At 36.4% G+C, this 16817-nt stretch overlaps 1 protein-coding gene across 1 annotated transcript in view; it reads right to left on the bottom strand.

Annotated features, from left to right (window-relative positions):
• LOC138694780 (protogenin-like) overlaps positions 1–16817 on the bottom strand; it is a 538126-nt gene that overhangs the window by 45409 nt on the left and 475900 nt on the right. Inside the window, exons 4-9 of the mRNA XM_069818842.1 lie at positions 14848–14992; positions 10678–10746; positions 6546–6909; positions 4567–4726; positions 2434–2700; positions 1530–1685 (exon numbers count right to left, since the gene is read on the bottom strand). Of these exons, the coding sequence (XP_069674943.1) occupies positions 1530–1685; positions 2434–2700; positions 4567–4726; positions 6546–6909; positions 10678–10746; positions 14848–14992 (1161 nt within the window). The remainder of the gene's footprint in view (positions 1–1529; positions 1686–2433; positions 2701–4566; positions 4727–6545; positions 6910–10677; positions 10747–14847; positions 14993–16817) is intronic.

Raw genomic sequence — 16817 nt, 5'->3', positions numbered from 1 at the left:
TTGCCGCCCTCACATAAGCCCGCCACTGGTCCCTATCCTGTGCAAGATTAATCCAGTCTCTATCATCATATCCCACCTCCCTCAAATCCATTTTAATATTATCCTCCCATCTACGTCTCGGCCTCCCTAAAGGTCTTTTTCCCTCCGGTCTCCCAACTAACACTCTATATGCATTTCTGGATTCGCCCATACGTGCTACATGCCCTGCCCATCTCAAACGTCTGGATTTAATGTTTCTAATTATGTCAGGTGAAGAATACAATGCGTGCAGTTCTGCGTTGTGTAACTTTCTCCATTCTCCTGTAACTTCATCCCACTTAGCCCCAAATATTTTCCTAAGCACCTTATTCTCAAACACCCTTAACTATGTTCCTCTCTCAGAGTGAGTGTCCAAGTTTCACAACCATACAGAACAACAGATTTATTATTAGTCTAGAATATTAGTAATTGCAAATATTTACTTGTTGTAGTCTATATGCCAGACGTCAAGATCTTGATTATTTAATTTTTAAGGTCATTAAGGGTGAAATTGATTGCGAATCATTCTTAAGTAATATCAGTCTTCGTATTCCTACAAAAGGATTAAGATTACAAAAAATTTACACTAGATATCCAAAATCTCTTTCTCCAGTCTGCAGATGCATAAAAAATGCCAATTTGCATGGAATGAATTTAGATCCATTTAATGTATAGTATTTAATTCATTGGTATTGTATGTCATTTTGTTCTCATTAATTTTAATTTATGTCTTTTGTTAGTATTGTATTTAATTATTTTCTTTATCATTTAGGCCTATATTCATTATATTAATTTAATATTTTCTATGTTTTGTATTCTTGTCTGTTGTATTATCTTGTATTGTGCTGAACTTTAACTGGCCCCAAGTTGCCATACAACACAATAAATATTAGCAAATAAATCAATAAAATAATAAATAAATATTAATATTATTGTTGTTACTGCTATTATTATTATCATCATCATCATCATCATCATCATCATCATCATCATCATCATTATTATTATTACTACTACTACTATTTATTACTTATTTATTAGCGATATCAAGAAATATAGAATTTTATTTGTGCATATTTATTGGTATATTTTAAGGTTTTAAAAGGCATACTTGCATGCATATTTAGTAAGTTTTAGGGGATGAACATCTTGGCCCTAGTATTTGCATGTTCATTTTTCATTAAACGTTCTTAAATTTTAAATTTTCAAAGTGTGTACAGAAATAGGAGCACAGAAGTTTAAAAGAATCATCAACTTGAGATAAAATGAAAACCTCCATAAAACGGAAATTATTTCTGGTCCCAAGCACTTCCGGTTTAGACAGGTTTTACTGTATAAGCAAGAATTCCCTTCCAGAATTTGGCAACACTAATGTAACTCTATATTAACACAAAATTCAAGAGATGCTACTTATTGCACATAAAATGTGACACTTTTCCTATTTCCACCTCTAATAAATATGTATGTAGTCACGTCAAAACTTCACTAAACCAGAAACAGAAATGTCTTACCTCCTTCACCTGTCTGACACCTGGTGCGCTTCGATTGATCACTGGCAGATTTAGAACTGTAGGCACGCACATAGAATGTGTAGTTTGTGAAAGCTGCCAATTTTTGCACCAAGAAAGAGCAGTTGACTGAAACTTCTTGCCGCTCCTCACCACCATCTTTAACAATTCAAAGAAACCTTATTATAAAACTAGAAATAAACTATTCAAATATTAATCCCCATTCACGTCATAGATATAGCTAGAGATAAATACGTGGAACATATCGTAGTCTACAAGATTAATGATTAGTAATGGACAACATAATCCCGAATAAGAAATATAGTATATATCCTTTAATTTGATTTTGATGTGAACTCGATTTATTATAACATTGTTTCTTGTTAAATAAGTGCCGACAGTGTTTAATATATGACAACTTAGTTAAATGGAAAACAATAACAGTCAATAATTATCAAGTCATTCTACAAAACACTGATGAAAAACTACTACACATCATGTTTCATTTACTCATATAAGCAACAATAAAACATGGTAATCTAAATACTGGTATGTAGAATTAAAGTACAATGAAGCTTTAATTAATGTTGCCTTCAGCTATCGTCATTCCTACCAATCATCATTTGCTATTTAATAGCACTACATTCAGTTATCGCCAAAATTTTACTGAACATCGTCCTGATACATTTCCTCCTAATGACTAACATTTGCACAATCTTGAGCGTTCAGTCACTTGTATGAGTGTTTTGTAATGTTGTGAGTCACGTGGCCAGGCCTAAACATTATTAGTCTTCACAATTAATTATAGAAAAGTTTAATCACAACTATCAGAGATTGGAGTATTAATATACGGTACCTACATTTTCTGGGCAAGGACAAGAAAAATTATATGTGTGTGGTTGCTCACCTGAAGGAAGGTAATGTATTGTGTAGGCAGTGATATTGTTTACAAACTTCGCAGGCTCCTTCCACTCTAGCTTCACCTGAGAATCAGAGAGTGTGCGACAAGTCAAACCCTGGGGTGGCTCTGGCTGAAAACGTGACATATTGACCAATAGCCGCCCTGCTACCCAGCTCTCTCCTATTTTGTTTCGAGCCATACACTGGTACAATCCAGAATCATCCGTCACTGTGTTGGACAGCACCAGTTCTGCCTGTCGCAGTTTAATTCGACCTAAAACATACAAGTAAATCAAATTTCAAGGATGAAATTATTTTCTTTTACTTGAAAGACATAATTATTCATATTAATTGGACAAAGAAACCAATACCTAGCTATCAATGAAAAAATAGTAGACCTATGCATTCAAAACTTTTTTCATTTCCTACTTCTTTGCCACAAATTTAAAAAAAAAAAAAAAACAATAAAAAGAAAAATACTAGGGTTGGATAAAAAGTAACGGCAATAGTTCGATATTTCTGACATGGCTTTATTCACAGGGGTACAACATTTACGTACCTTCTATATAGTCGCCCCCCTTATTTATTACCTTTTGCCAAATGTTTGGAAGGCGTCGTACATCATCAGCACGTCCATCTTTGTTGATGTTCCGTATTGACCACCCTAAAGCATGGATAAGTTCATCTCTGGTATTGTACCAGGTCCCTCGCAGTGGTTCTTTCACTTTGGTGAAAAGATTGTAATCGCATGGATCATATTGGGTGAGTACGGTGGATGTTCCAGTAATCCGCGTTTTCCGTCTGCCTTGGAGGTACAGCGTGGTGCAGTATTACCCCATCAATGTCATATGCCACAATGAACATCTCCTTCACAGCACTTTGTGTAGGGCGCACTTTCTTTGGACGAGGAGAACCGGGATGCTTCCATTCATTTGACTGGCGTTTCAAGTTTGGTTCATACGAGTAAGTCCAGGTTTCGTCCATAGCGACGATTCGTCCAAGAAAGTCGTCACCTTCCCTTTGGTACCGGTGCAACAAGGCCTTCCTGGAACGCTTTAACCCATTGTGCAACTGTGCGATATGGCAATGCTGCATCGCCACATGCTTCAAGCAGTCCCTGAAAACATTCTTGTGCACTATGACCTCGTGCCATTTCAATTTTGATCCAGGAACGTTGCTCTAGTTTTGTAAGGATGGTCTTAGGGTGCTCGCACTATCCCTATGAAAGTGAACGTTCTACACACTGCAGTAGATTGATGGAGTACTGGCGCCGCTGGCTGCACTAACTCATCTAACAGTCCTTGTTCATGTCCACACAGCTGGCAGCTCTCGAATGCACCATTGTCACGTGACAGCAGTGTTGCCATTACTTTTTATCCAACCTATGTACGTGGTGGTGGTGGTGGTGGTGGTGGTGGTGGGTGGTGGTGGTGGTGGTGGTGGCAGCGGCAACAACGATGAGAATAATGATGATGATGATGATGATGATGATGATGAAAAGGAGGAGGGACAGAAAAAGAACAAGCAAGAGAAGAAGGAAAATGGGAAGTTGTTACTAAATGTCATATATTTAAGTTCTGTACCCACATATCACGCAACCGAATTTTATACTTCATGTCTTCACAGTGTTTAAACTACAAAATGTATTTACGTAAGATGAATAACCAAATCTAACATAATACTTGTAACAACATGATTTTAAAATTTCTCACGTATGCCGAAATAAATAACTGGTGACAGAATTAATTAGACATTTTTCTTAGTGCAATAATAAAGAAAAGAAGTATTTTTATATAGTTAATAGGACAGTATGCATAAAAGAAGATCATTCTTAATCAATATCCTTTATAATTAAAATCGGAAGAGATGCTGTATTGATAATCATGAACCAAATGTGCAATGGGAATGGCAGTGTAAACAGAAGTAATCACAGAAAATGTTCTTATAGCTTTGTCCACTACCAATTTCAGCTATTTCTAGTATAGCTATGAACGAAATCCATCTAAATAACTAAACTAATGATGCATCTTTGTTTAAAAATTAGATACATTCATAATGCTATGAAATGTTCAGTCTTTGAGGCTGTTATTAACAGTAACTATAATTTTTACTAATATTACGGAAAAATATGCATACAAACCATTGATTTTTAGTTCTGCTCCATTTTTCAGCCATTTAACTTCTGTTGTTTTGTTATCCTTGACTTCACACTCAAAACGTACAGTTTTTGCTGTCAAATACACTTGTGATGTTGGTACCTTCTCAAAAGTAGGTATCTCTAGAACTTCAACTGACACCGTCTAGAAAATATGAATGGCATTATTAGTGAGCAATCAATTTGTTAGAAATAAAAAAATACATATTTGTATAATGCTCCTCAAACTCCTGTGTTTTATTGAGGAACATTCATCCCAATGTAAGAGAGCAGAACCGAACCAAATCAAATCAATTCACACTAAATTAAACCTTATACCTTACTTAAACTACTCTGACATGATGTAACATAACCTAACAAATCTTTCTCATAATCACGAATCTCGTCATTCAGACATAAGAGAAGGAAGGGAAAGCTTTCATTGCCACTTCATGGAGCACTGGAGAAACATGAAAGTATATATACTTAAAACATAAAAAAAGTAATTTTGTTCAAAATTTGAGGATTGTGAAGGACTTGTAACTCGCGATTTTGAAAGATAAAAACTGTCAAATGGTCTAAATGTCATATGGAAGGTGAATAATTCACATACTACATCAGTTGACTTAAAAACATATTAGAACAGGGCTGGACACCGGGAGCAATTCCAAACTCTAAACAGGGACACTTAATATTCATCCTTCATGGCATCAACACTGCGTGGTGTTCAGCAGAGAAGAAAGGGGTTGAAGAGAAGTCATATGGGTCCCCGTAAGAGAGTAGAATTCGCTCTTGGTGCCCAGTCCTGTATCAGAAAATGGCTAAAAACTGGAAAGAATTTATAGGTGTAGATAACCTATAAGTGATTATTTAACATGTGAAAAAAAAAAAAAAATGTTGTTGTTTTCTAATGCCAGGCGTTTGACAATAAAGTCATTTGACCTCTTGCACTCCAATATTTTTCAAAGATATTATCATGACTAGCCACTGAAGCACAGATTTTGAGATGTTCCGAATCCATTTCTTGGTTTGAGTTGCACAATAGGCAGTTAGGGGACTGATATATTCCAATTCTATGCAGGTGTTTGGCCAAACAATCATGGCCTGTTGCCAATCTAAATGCAGCTACAGACGATTTTCGTGGTAAATCGGGAATTAACTGTGGATTTTGATGCAGAGAGTTCCATTTTTTCCCTTGGGATTGAGTTATCAAATTTTGTTTGTTGAAGTCTAAGTATGTAGATTTAATAAATCTCTTCACAGAGTAATACGTAGATTTAGTAACAGGTCTGTAAGTAGCAGTGATGCCCTTCTTTGCTAAAGCATCCGCATTCTCGTTTCCAAGGATTCCACAATGGGATGGTATCCATTGGAACACAACTATTTTACTGAGTGATAATAATTGAGAGAGCATTTTAGTTATTTCTGCTGTTTGAGATGAAGGTGTGTGTTTAGAGACGATTGATAGAATAGCTGCTTTGAAGTCCGACAATATAACTGCATTCCTAAATTTATTGATGTGGCATAAAAGATTCCTGAGACATTCACTTATTGCAATGATTTCACCATCAAAACTTGTTGTTCCATATCCAAGAGATCTATAAAGTGAGAAGAGACAGCATGTAACACCTGCACCGGCACCTTGTTCTCTGGAGATCAAGGATCCGTCGGTGTATAAATGAAGCCAGTTTTGTGGAGGGTACCTAATATTAACTGTCTCTAAAGACACTTTAAAATGAACACGAAATGCACATTTTACTTCACTTAGTATATGCAAGGCATACCAAAAGCCTAAACTAACCTAACCTAACCCGTCACAGATTCGTATATGCAAGACATACCAAAAGCAGCAAGTATTTGGGTGACACGTCCTTCACAATAGCCGAACATTTTCTCAGCATTTGCTAAATGACATTTACCTCTATCAGAATATCTATGATTACATCAGTTTAAAATTATCAAAATTATAATAAAAATCCACTAACCTTTGAAACTGGGGTGGACTGCTTGTCAAGCCCAGCACTGGTTGCTATACAGGTGTATGTTCCAGTATGGGCAGTGGTGACCTGATGTAATGTTAGTACATTGATACCATTTCGAGTTTTATTTGTTATAGGGTGTTGTTTGCTATCCGGAATGCGTGGCAAGAACATCCAAGTCAGCTCCGGAATGGGTGATCCTGTAGCTGCGCAATCTAAGGTCACATTATCGCCTGCTCGTGCCTCTATCATTGCACTAGCCTCCGATATGATCTGAGGTAACCGAGGGATTGGAGATTTTGGAATAACTTCCAATTGACCCTCAGAGCTCACCCTTTGTCTTTTAGTGAGCAAGTTCACGGCCACACACCTGATGACAAAAAATGATATCGCAAATTATTTTCTGTTTCTAATTTTCTCCTCAAAATTGTGTTCAGCTCAAATAGTTGACCAAATGTTAAGCAAGCTCGAACGCACGCACACATACACAAGCATTTGTAATACATCTATCTTTTTAACATATCACTAGACAATAAACCTATTAATAAATAAACATCTAAAAGTGTAATTAAGATACATCAGTAAGTACATAAACTTTACGATAGATGCAACTAAATGTTAGCCTTACAAACTCTTAAGATCCTGTAATTAGTCTGTATATATTTCCATGTGGTTTTACTTTGTTTATAGTTTTTACAATTCATTTCGAGAGTATTCAGATAAGTCAGTAATTGATATCAAATAAATGTTTTGTTATATTTTCGTCGTCGACTTATGTAATATCATAGAGTGAAACTCTTTATATTACATATTTTACAGTTTCTATGAATGTTTTCGTCACTATTGTGACATCATTAGATACATATAATTTATTTTGCAATATGGTAACCTCATTTGTGTAGCATTTCATTGTAATATAATAATAAATAATCCGTGGCGCTACAGCCCGTGAAGGGCCTAGACCGACCAGCCGGACGCCCACATGACGAAGCAGAGGTGGACGATCATCCAACCAGAATGGAGGTATCGTATGGTTAGCACGATGATCCCTCCAGCCGTTATTGCTGGTATTTGCAACCGGATTTTGCTACCTATCGTAGCTCCCCAAGTGCATCACGATGCTGGGTGGGCACCGGTCCCATACACTGGCCGAAATTTCATGAGAAAATTTCTTCCCCCATGAGGACTCGAACCAGCGCGCTTTCTGTAACGCGAGTCCTAGGTGGGATGCCTTAGACCGCGACGCCACAGCGCGGGACTCACTGTAATATAGTAGAGTGGAATTGTTAATACAATATTAAAAGTAAATACTGTACTAAAAGACTAACAAGACTAACACTAACCTCTAGTGCTTGAAAGTGAAACTAAACGCCGAAGTAGCGCATAAACACAGAAAAACCAGAACAGGAAAATTCGATCAGTGTCCGTTTTATATAATTCCTATTCACTGGTACCATCAGGGATTAGAGTGTATGTATGTGTATTATTAGAGAAAGTCGAGACATATGTGACATACATTCTGATTGGCTGCAGCCAGAAACTATTACCTACCTTAACCACATACAATATATTGCTGTCAATCTCAATAATGATATGTAATGAAATTTTTCTTTTATTGGACAGGTCTAGACTCAGGTCATGGTGTTATTACAACAGTAACTTATGCCTACTATGGGAATGAGAGCCTTTGCGTCAGAAAACTATTGTACGTCAAGATTTCTGGCTCCATATATCTCATTTCTTACAGTAACATCAATAAAGTAAATCTCGAAACATCTAGCAGCTATGAAGTTAACATCTACTTTAATTTATCAGTTCCTTTGAATTTGTTTCAGTCTGGAATATACATCTTGACTTTTAACAATTGCACCACTAATCTTTTAAACTTAACTGTGCAGGGGGTACGCAAGGGGAGTTACCGGGTTTGACCCCCCCCCCCCCAGAACTTTCTGAAAAAATTATCTATTTAGATTTGAGAATTTTTTTCATCCATAATCGTTTTCGTTTCTCAAATTTTTCACTATCAGAGTAACAAAATCTACACTGACATAAGGCATAGTCCTCCTACATCTTCTTCAATACAATCCCGTGCTTGGTGCTGCAGCACATTGGAATTATAACAATCCTATTGTCATTATAGAGAGACCTACTGCCAAGTACAGTACCGATCTTGCAATAAAATGAAGCTGACACAATATGAAATTTAACTTGGAGAAATAATGTTCAAGGCACTACCAGCAAAACCGTGCAATTTGGCATTGGGTTTGGTTTGCATTATTCAGGCGAGCATTTTCATCAAGGAAGAAGACACCTGGACGAGGAGTCCAGGGTGCATCATTACACCTCTGAAGCGAAAGTGACGTCCGTGGAATGGAAACATTGCACTTCACCAGTAAGAGAAACGTTGAAGATCACTCCCTCTGCAGGAAAAGTCATGTTGACGGTATTCTGGGATACCAATGGATTTCTTCTTGTTGACTTTCTCGAACCACGAGAAACAGTAAATGCTGATTGTTACTGAGCAACCTTACAACATTTCAAATCTGCAATCCATTACAAGTGCCCTGGACTCCTCACCTCAGGTGTCCTCCTCCTTGATGACAATGCTACACCACATATTGCAAATCAAACCCAACATCAAATTGCACTGTTTCACTGGGAGCACCTTGAACACCCAACTTACAGTCCTGATTTGGAACCTAGCGACTTCCATCTGTTCCCAGCACTAACGAAATAGTTGGAAAGTCGCCATTTCCAAAACGATGGATAGGTAAAAACAGAGGCGCGGCATTTTTTATACATACAGTCATATCTTTGAAGATTACATTCAAAAGTTGGTACACAGATGGGAAAAATGCCTCGAAGGTGCTTACGTGGAGAAGTAGGCCATGAATGGAGTTAAAGGATGTGTAGAATAGGTGAATGTAATAAATGTTACAGCTTCGGGAAAATTACTTATTGAGGGCCACTCGTAAATTAATATAATTAATTAATGCAGAGAACAAAAACCATTCTTCTGCAGGTGTTTCTATCTAATCATTGTTGGGACTTGAGTATTCTAATGACTTTCAGAGCTGCACAGACCATAGCAGAGGTAACGTATTAGAAAATTCACTTACGGTGGTGAGGGGGAAGAGTATTCGTTGGGCATGACTTAGTCAAGGTGGGCAACCTTATTTCTCTTTATCTTATACCACTGAAACTGTTATGGAAATAGTTTATTCTAGTGAAATCGAATATTCATTTATAATCTTAAATATTAGTGTTTCAATATAGATTTTTGCACCATCTAAATTCGAAACCAAAACAAACAAAATGCAAACATATGATTATAAACCTTTTTCTTTTCTACTCGCATGTCAAAAAAAAAAGTACTCAATACTGTGATCTAAATCATACACGTATTTGTATTATAACTAAATTTATTGTTTTATATTATAAATATAAAATTCCATCAATGAATTCTGGCTTCACAGCTCAAAAAATTAAATTAAAATCTGTCTGACAAAGTTTCCCATATTTTTGTAATCCCCTAGAACAGTATGAGCTAATTTAACAGTATTTAAATTAATAAGTTAATTTGGTTCGATATGTACTGAAACAAGTTTTAGTTGCTTGCAATATGTGCGTGGAATGAGGAGGAGCATAAGGGTGGCCTGGTTTAACTTTGGGTGAGCCATCTAGTTGTTATCATCCCTCGTCACCCACGCTGAATAGGTCTTAAGTGGATAATCAGGTTGAAAAAAGAGATACCCAACGAAACAGAAGGACCAGTAATCCAATTTGGGAAAAAAAAAACAACAACAACAAGAAGTAATTACTCTCCGAGATCTATTCAAAATAAGAGACAGAATGAGTCTGACGTATAAAATGCACAACAGACTAGACGCCCACAGTAAAGAGGAACTTACAACGCCTACAACCGAGATTGAAAAGCGGCCTTTGAATGGACGCAACATGCTTGAAACTTGAAGCATGAAAGGAGCAGGACAAGAAAGAGAGGATGATGAGGGGAAAAGGAGGAAGAAGAAAAAATATAAAATATGTATCTCATCGTTCCTCATTCATATTTAAGTTCTGTACTTCAAACACTGTTGGACCTTTGAGAACAAACCAGAGGGAAACAATCATCACATACCTGTAAGTACCTGCATCACTAGGCTGCACCTTGGTTATGTAGAGAACTCCTGAGTCTAATGTAAAATACCTGAAAACACAATAACATCTACTGTATCTATTGCAGAATAACAGTATAACACGGGATTATAATCAGAAAAATCGGCATTTCGCAATAATTTTCTTTTATTACGTTGATTTTACTCTTTTATATAGTCCGGATCAGCTTACTTAATACCGGTACCCTAAGGGTGAAACCTAACCATCTTTCCTCTATTACTACATATGGCTGTAGTACCCGAGCAAGAGCATATGCTCATTTTGGGTATCTTTCCAAATGTAAATTCAAATATAAATTGTAAATAAATTTGAAATTTGAATTTGAAATTTGAAATTTGCTAGTGAATTACAGTGATTTTCTAGATGTCAGGTTGAATTTTCTTTTACCAACTTTGTTTCGAATTTCGAGTACTGACAAATACGACAACTGCAGTTATTTTGTAACTGTTATATTGGCAGCAATAATTTTGGTTTGCAGTATAGGAAACTGATGAAATGGAAGTAACTAGTAAATTTTGAACGTAATGATTAAATAGTAATACCAGTATTAATATTAATATCAATACATATTTCAGTTGTATTGTGTTGTCGTTCCAATTCAACACTATTGTCAGGTAAGTGTAATTAAATAAGATATAACTTATAGACTTACTTGGTATGAAACATGCATGTGACTTATTTCTTAATTTCATTTTGTTGAGGTTTTGACCGATAAGCAGAGTACAATAGGTTTTGGATTGAATGGGGCCGTCTGATGCTTATCTATCAGTAGATAAGCATCAGACGGCATCTATTAGTAGATAAGCATCAGACGGCCCCATTCAATCCAAAACCTATTATTTCTTAATGTTTTCGCAATTCTTACTAATCATTTCACTTGATCAAACAAAATACATTTGTATTTAGCCAAATTTCATGTTGTCAGACAAAATACATTTTAATATTTATTAGATCATACTAATCTACTAATTAAAAACATAATGTGCGAGAGACCCGGGAGGAAAATAAACTCTTTTACAAATTATTGAACCATTTAGAAAACACCTCCCAACATAAAGATGAAAAGTGATAAATAAGCAAGACGTTGTTGTTGTTGTTGTTGTTGTTGTTGTTGTTGTTGTTGTTGTTGTTGTTGTTGTTGTTGTTGTTGTTGTTGTTGTTGTTGTTGTTGTTGTTGTTGTTGTTGTTGTTGTTGTTGTTGTTGTTGTTGTTGTTGTTGTTGTTGTTGTTGTTGTTGTTGTTGTTGTTGTTGTTGTTGTTGTTGTTGTTGTTGTTGTTGTTGTTGTTGTTGTTGTTGTTGTTGTTGTTGTTGTTGTTGTTGTTGTTGTTGTTGTTGTTGTTGTTGTTGTTGTTGTTGTTGTTGTTGTTGTTGTTGTTGTTGTTGTTGTTGTTGTTGTTGTTGTTGTTGTTGTTGTTGTTGTTGTTGTTGTTGTTGTTGTTGTTGTTGTTGTTGTTGTTGTTGTTGTTGTTGTTGTTGTTGTTGTTGTTGTTGTTGTTGTTGTTGTTGTTGTTGTTGTTGTTGTTGTTGTTGTTGTTGTTGTTGTTGTTGTTGTTGTTGTTGTTGTTGTTGTTGTTGTTGTTGTTGTTGTTGTTGTTGTTGTTGTTGTTGTTGTTGTTGTTGTTGTTGTTGTTGTTGTTGTTGTTGTTGTTGTTGTTGTTGTTGTTGTTGTTGTTGTTGTTGTTGTTGTTGTTGTTGTTGTTGTTGTTGTTGTTGTTGTTGTTGTTGTTGTTGTTGTTGTTGTTGTTGTTGTTGTTGTTGTTGTTGTTGTTGTTGTTGTTGTTGTTGTTGTTGTTGTTGTTGTTGTTGTTGTTGTTGTTGTTGTTGTTGTTGTTGTTGTTGTTGTTGTTGTTGTTGTTGTTGTTGTTGTTGTTGTTGTTGTTGTTGTTGTTGTTGTTGTTGTTGTTGTTGTTGTTGTTGTTGTTGTTGTTGTTATTATTATTATTATTATTATTATTATTATTATTATTATTATTATTATTATTATTATTATTTCAGTACAAGGCATTGTGGCTTTACTCTCTTTGGTGACATCTGGTATTAGTTGGCAACATTTAGCCTTTTAGGAATTACTTTTACGTAATCCTCAATAGCTGATTTTTTTGAACTACCATTTAAAATATATATTACATAAATGAAATCGTGCACTATGTATGTTCGGGTTCCCATGTGTTCACTATTTGAGCTCTAAAAAACTTGTCCTATATGAAATCCTTACAGGACACCAAAAACTCCGTATCCTAACAGGCAACGGTTTTTCATTTTCATTTACAGTTTAAATGGATATCATGTTGCAGAATTATGAGAAATAGTCACTTTTTATTAACATCAATGCCTTTATAAATGTAGCAACGAAGCAAATAAATTTAAACCTCCGTCTCTGCTTCAATTAAAAGTAACTTATCCCCAGTCAATAGCTGTGCATGGTTATTGGTACAGTAACTGTTGTTGGATTGTGTGTAGTACAAGGTGCATCCAGAAAGTAAGTTTCCCTGGGGCCGTTTAGAGAAAGAAAACACAATTTCATGGAAAGATTTATTGGAACAGATTCAGCAATTGTTGAGCTATTTTTCAACATATGGAACTGAGAAATTTGTCATACCGTGGGATCAGCTTTTGTATCCCTGTGCAGTAGACTGCCGCGTGGGATCAGAACCAACGTGTGACAGCTGTTTGCACCTCTCTATCATTGTGAAAATGCTGACCGGACAGGAATTTCTTGAGGTGTAAGAAAAGACTGTAATAGCTGAGAGCAAGATCCAGGCTGTAAAGTGAATGTTGAAACACCTCCCAGCAGAACTTCTGCAGAAGATCTGTTGTGCGCCGAGCGATTACCATCATTTCTTACACTTCAAAAAATTCTTGTCACACACACATTATACAGAGTGTCAGAAGAAACCCGCACCACAGGACAAATCATTGTATGTGCTTCATAGATAATTTGACGATAACTTTTCCCATTGGAATAATTGCAGAGGTCCCGTCGATTTAGTCCCACACTCGCCAAATTGAATTCCATAGACTTTGATTTCCAGGGATGTTAAATCAGGGTCTACAGCGTCAAGATTAGAGACATCGAACATCTACGTTAAAGGATCGAACATAAGTGTCACGCCACATCACATGACTTTGTGACCTGAGTTTTAAACAACATGCAGTTTCGCCTTCAGGCATGCGTGCATGAAGCTTTGTGGAGCACATAATTATGGAACACATATTATGATTAATTCTATGGTACGGGACTTTTCGGACACTCTTTATAATAAAAAGGAACTTTTTGGACACGCTTTATAATAAAAGAGTGACAGAATTTGAGGAAATTCCAATGATTGCAAATAATCAGTGCTGCGGTTGGACCGAAATGCAGTTCCAGTAGAAATAATATTAGAGTTCCACATTTTCAGTATAAATAAAACAGGAAAATACTGATGAAGCATAATTTAGGGGCTTCTGAAATAGTAGTTCCAATTAAAAAAAAATTTCAACTACAGCACTACATATAATGCCCATACTGGAATTAGGGTAATGGAGTTAGGACAAATAAATACAATTTTCTGTAAGATGTACGTCTAATGAACAGAATGAAATAAACATGTAGGCCTATTTACACGAAAATCTCAAAAGAGAATCCTGCAGCATTATAATTCTAACATACACAATACACAATAGCCCACTCTCATAACCAGTCGTGATTATAACACTGACAAAAATGGGAAATTATTTGTCACAATATCCGTAACACCAAGAATAGACATCTTGAAATGAAGTTAATTCATCTGACTTTGCCACAACACGTTTCAAGGCTTTCACAGCGTTCAACATGATGTGACAATTTTTAGTTCTTTGCACCATGACACAGATGCAGAAACATTCAATGGTTCGGGGCACCACCATCAGGAAAGGCCAGGCAAGGAGAAAATTTCTTGGTAATGGACCCAACAAATAGGTTCATCCCGTCCTGTTTCTCTTCCTGAGAGAACCGTTGCGAAGCTCCGAAACGGATTATGTTTCCGCGTCCATGACACGTTACAGAACAACAAAATCTCGTACAATCACTTCGTCATACCTTAACTCTCAAATAAATCCGATTGAACAAAAACCTACTCAATTTTTCATAAGTTTTCTTCAGCTTACCTGCTATTTTGAGGTAGAGGATTTCCGTTTCTTTCCCAAGAAATAAGAGCTTTCGGAACAGATTCGATTTGGCACGAAAAGCGAGCAATGTCGTCCTCCTCCGTTGTAGTATTGTATGGTGTCTCGGAGAAGTCATGAGACATAGCTGTGAAGTAAGAAACCAAGTATTTTATTTTCAATAATAATAATAATAATAATAATAATAATAATAATAATAATAATAATAACTAAACGCAGAATAAATATGAGAAATGCGTGTTATTATTCGGTTGTGAAGCTTTTGTCATCTAGTTTGCTGTCAAAAAATATGAAAGCCAGAATTTATAAAAGTTATATTTTTTTCTGTTCCTGACATAATTAGGAACATTAAATCCAGTCGTTTGAGATGGGCAGGGCATGTAGCACGTATGGGCGAATCCAGAAATGCATATAGTGTGTTAGTTGGGAGACCAGAGGGAGAAAGACCTTTGGGGAGGCCGAGACGTAGATGGGAGGATAATATTGAAATGGATTTGAGGGAGATAGGATATGATGATAAAGACTGGATTAATCTTGTACAGGATAGGGGCCGATGGAGGGCTTATATGAGGGCGGCAATGAACCTGCGGGTTCCTTAAAACCATTTGTAAGTAAGAAATAATAATACTAAGAGTAATACAGTAGAGAATGGTTAATTAGACATTGTAGACAGTCGTCCGGATCAGCAGTCTACCTCTCTGGTCTTAACCTGATGATGGAACCTGTATCCTGTATGTATACTCGTAGTTCCGAAACGTTGGAAATGTGAAGTTCCAGGACACGGTGGAATATCAAAAAACCTAATTCCAATCACAGTCGCCATGAAGGCCTAAACACTCATAGATATTGAATAGCTTAGTTCGAATAAATGCTTATTCCCCTTTGAAAATTCTATTTAAACCAATCTTAAAATTTCACATTTAATTCGAATTTTCAAAATGTACATCTGGATGATGGAAGACAAGACTTCAATGATTTCAACAAAAATAATCCAAACTGGAATTCTATCTATTATCAAGCAGTACATCTCACTTGACGATGTGTGTCAGAGGAAGAACAATTGTTTGTATACATCCCAAATCTGATTAGTCACAGTAAGGTAAAGTTGCCTATTTCCGTGATACCCCTAATCCCGTGATACTTTTTTAAAAATTGAATGTCAGTCAAAGCTTTACCGTTCGACCACAATCTAATATATACAGTCGCGAAGCTCAATACGTAGTAAATATGCAAACATTAGATAGTTGCTCATCACTAGGATCGGTAATATCGAATCATTACAGGCAATGCAAAATAGTACCGTCACAGTCTATTGTTTCTAGCACCCTCAAAACTCAAGCTTCGTGACTGTATATAGTAGACTGTGGTTCGACCATAGCGCCAGACATTTTCTCCAAAGACTACTTTTGAGACATCGGTGAACTTCCTAGCAAGATACTCAATCCCGTAATATTCAGTGAAAAAAACGTATCACGGAATTAGGCAACTTTACTCTATAATATGTTACTAGTCAACGATGTGTGCAATGGAGGCGAAGGGAACTGGCCATCCTATACCATTATCACCTGGCTTAGTTGCCTCATGAGTGATGCCTTATTAGTATCATTTATGAGGTTCCAATTGGACAGTTGACTAAACAACAATTGGAATTCTATAGGAAGTCCCAAAGCGTTTTGTGACGAACTCGGTTATTAATGATACCAAGAATTCAAATTCTATTCTTAAACTTCACAGTGATCGGCAATTAGAATTTGTACGAACTAGGAAGACGTCCCGAGTGGAGAAACGTGCGAGTGAGAGCACTGACTTCTCCTCATCGAGAAGCCTCTGCAACACGTATAGGCAGGGTGCGAATTAACGGGGGGGGGGGGATTTCAACCCTGTTTGAAAGTTATCCCCCCTCATAAATTCATATTAACATCCCTGCCAGGGATAACTTCTATCCCCCCTTC

The sequence above is a fragment of the Periplaneta americana genome, chromosome 2 (assembly GCF_040183065.1).
Source record: "Periplaneta americana isolate PAMFEO1 chromosome 2, P.americana_PAMFEO1_priV1, whole genome shotgun sequence".
NCBI classification, from domain to species: Eukaryota; Metazoa; Arthropoda; class Insecta; order Blattodea; family Blattidae; genus Periplaneta; species Periplaneta americana.
Note: the sequence above shows the minus strand (reverse complement) of the source record. Positions and strands in the feature narration are given on the sequence as shown.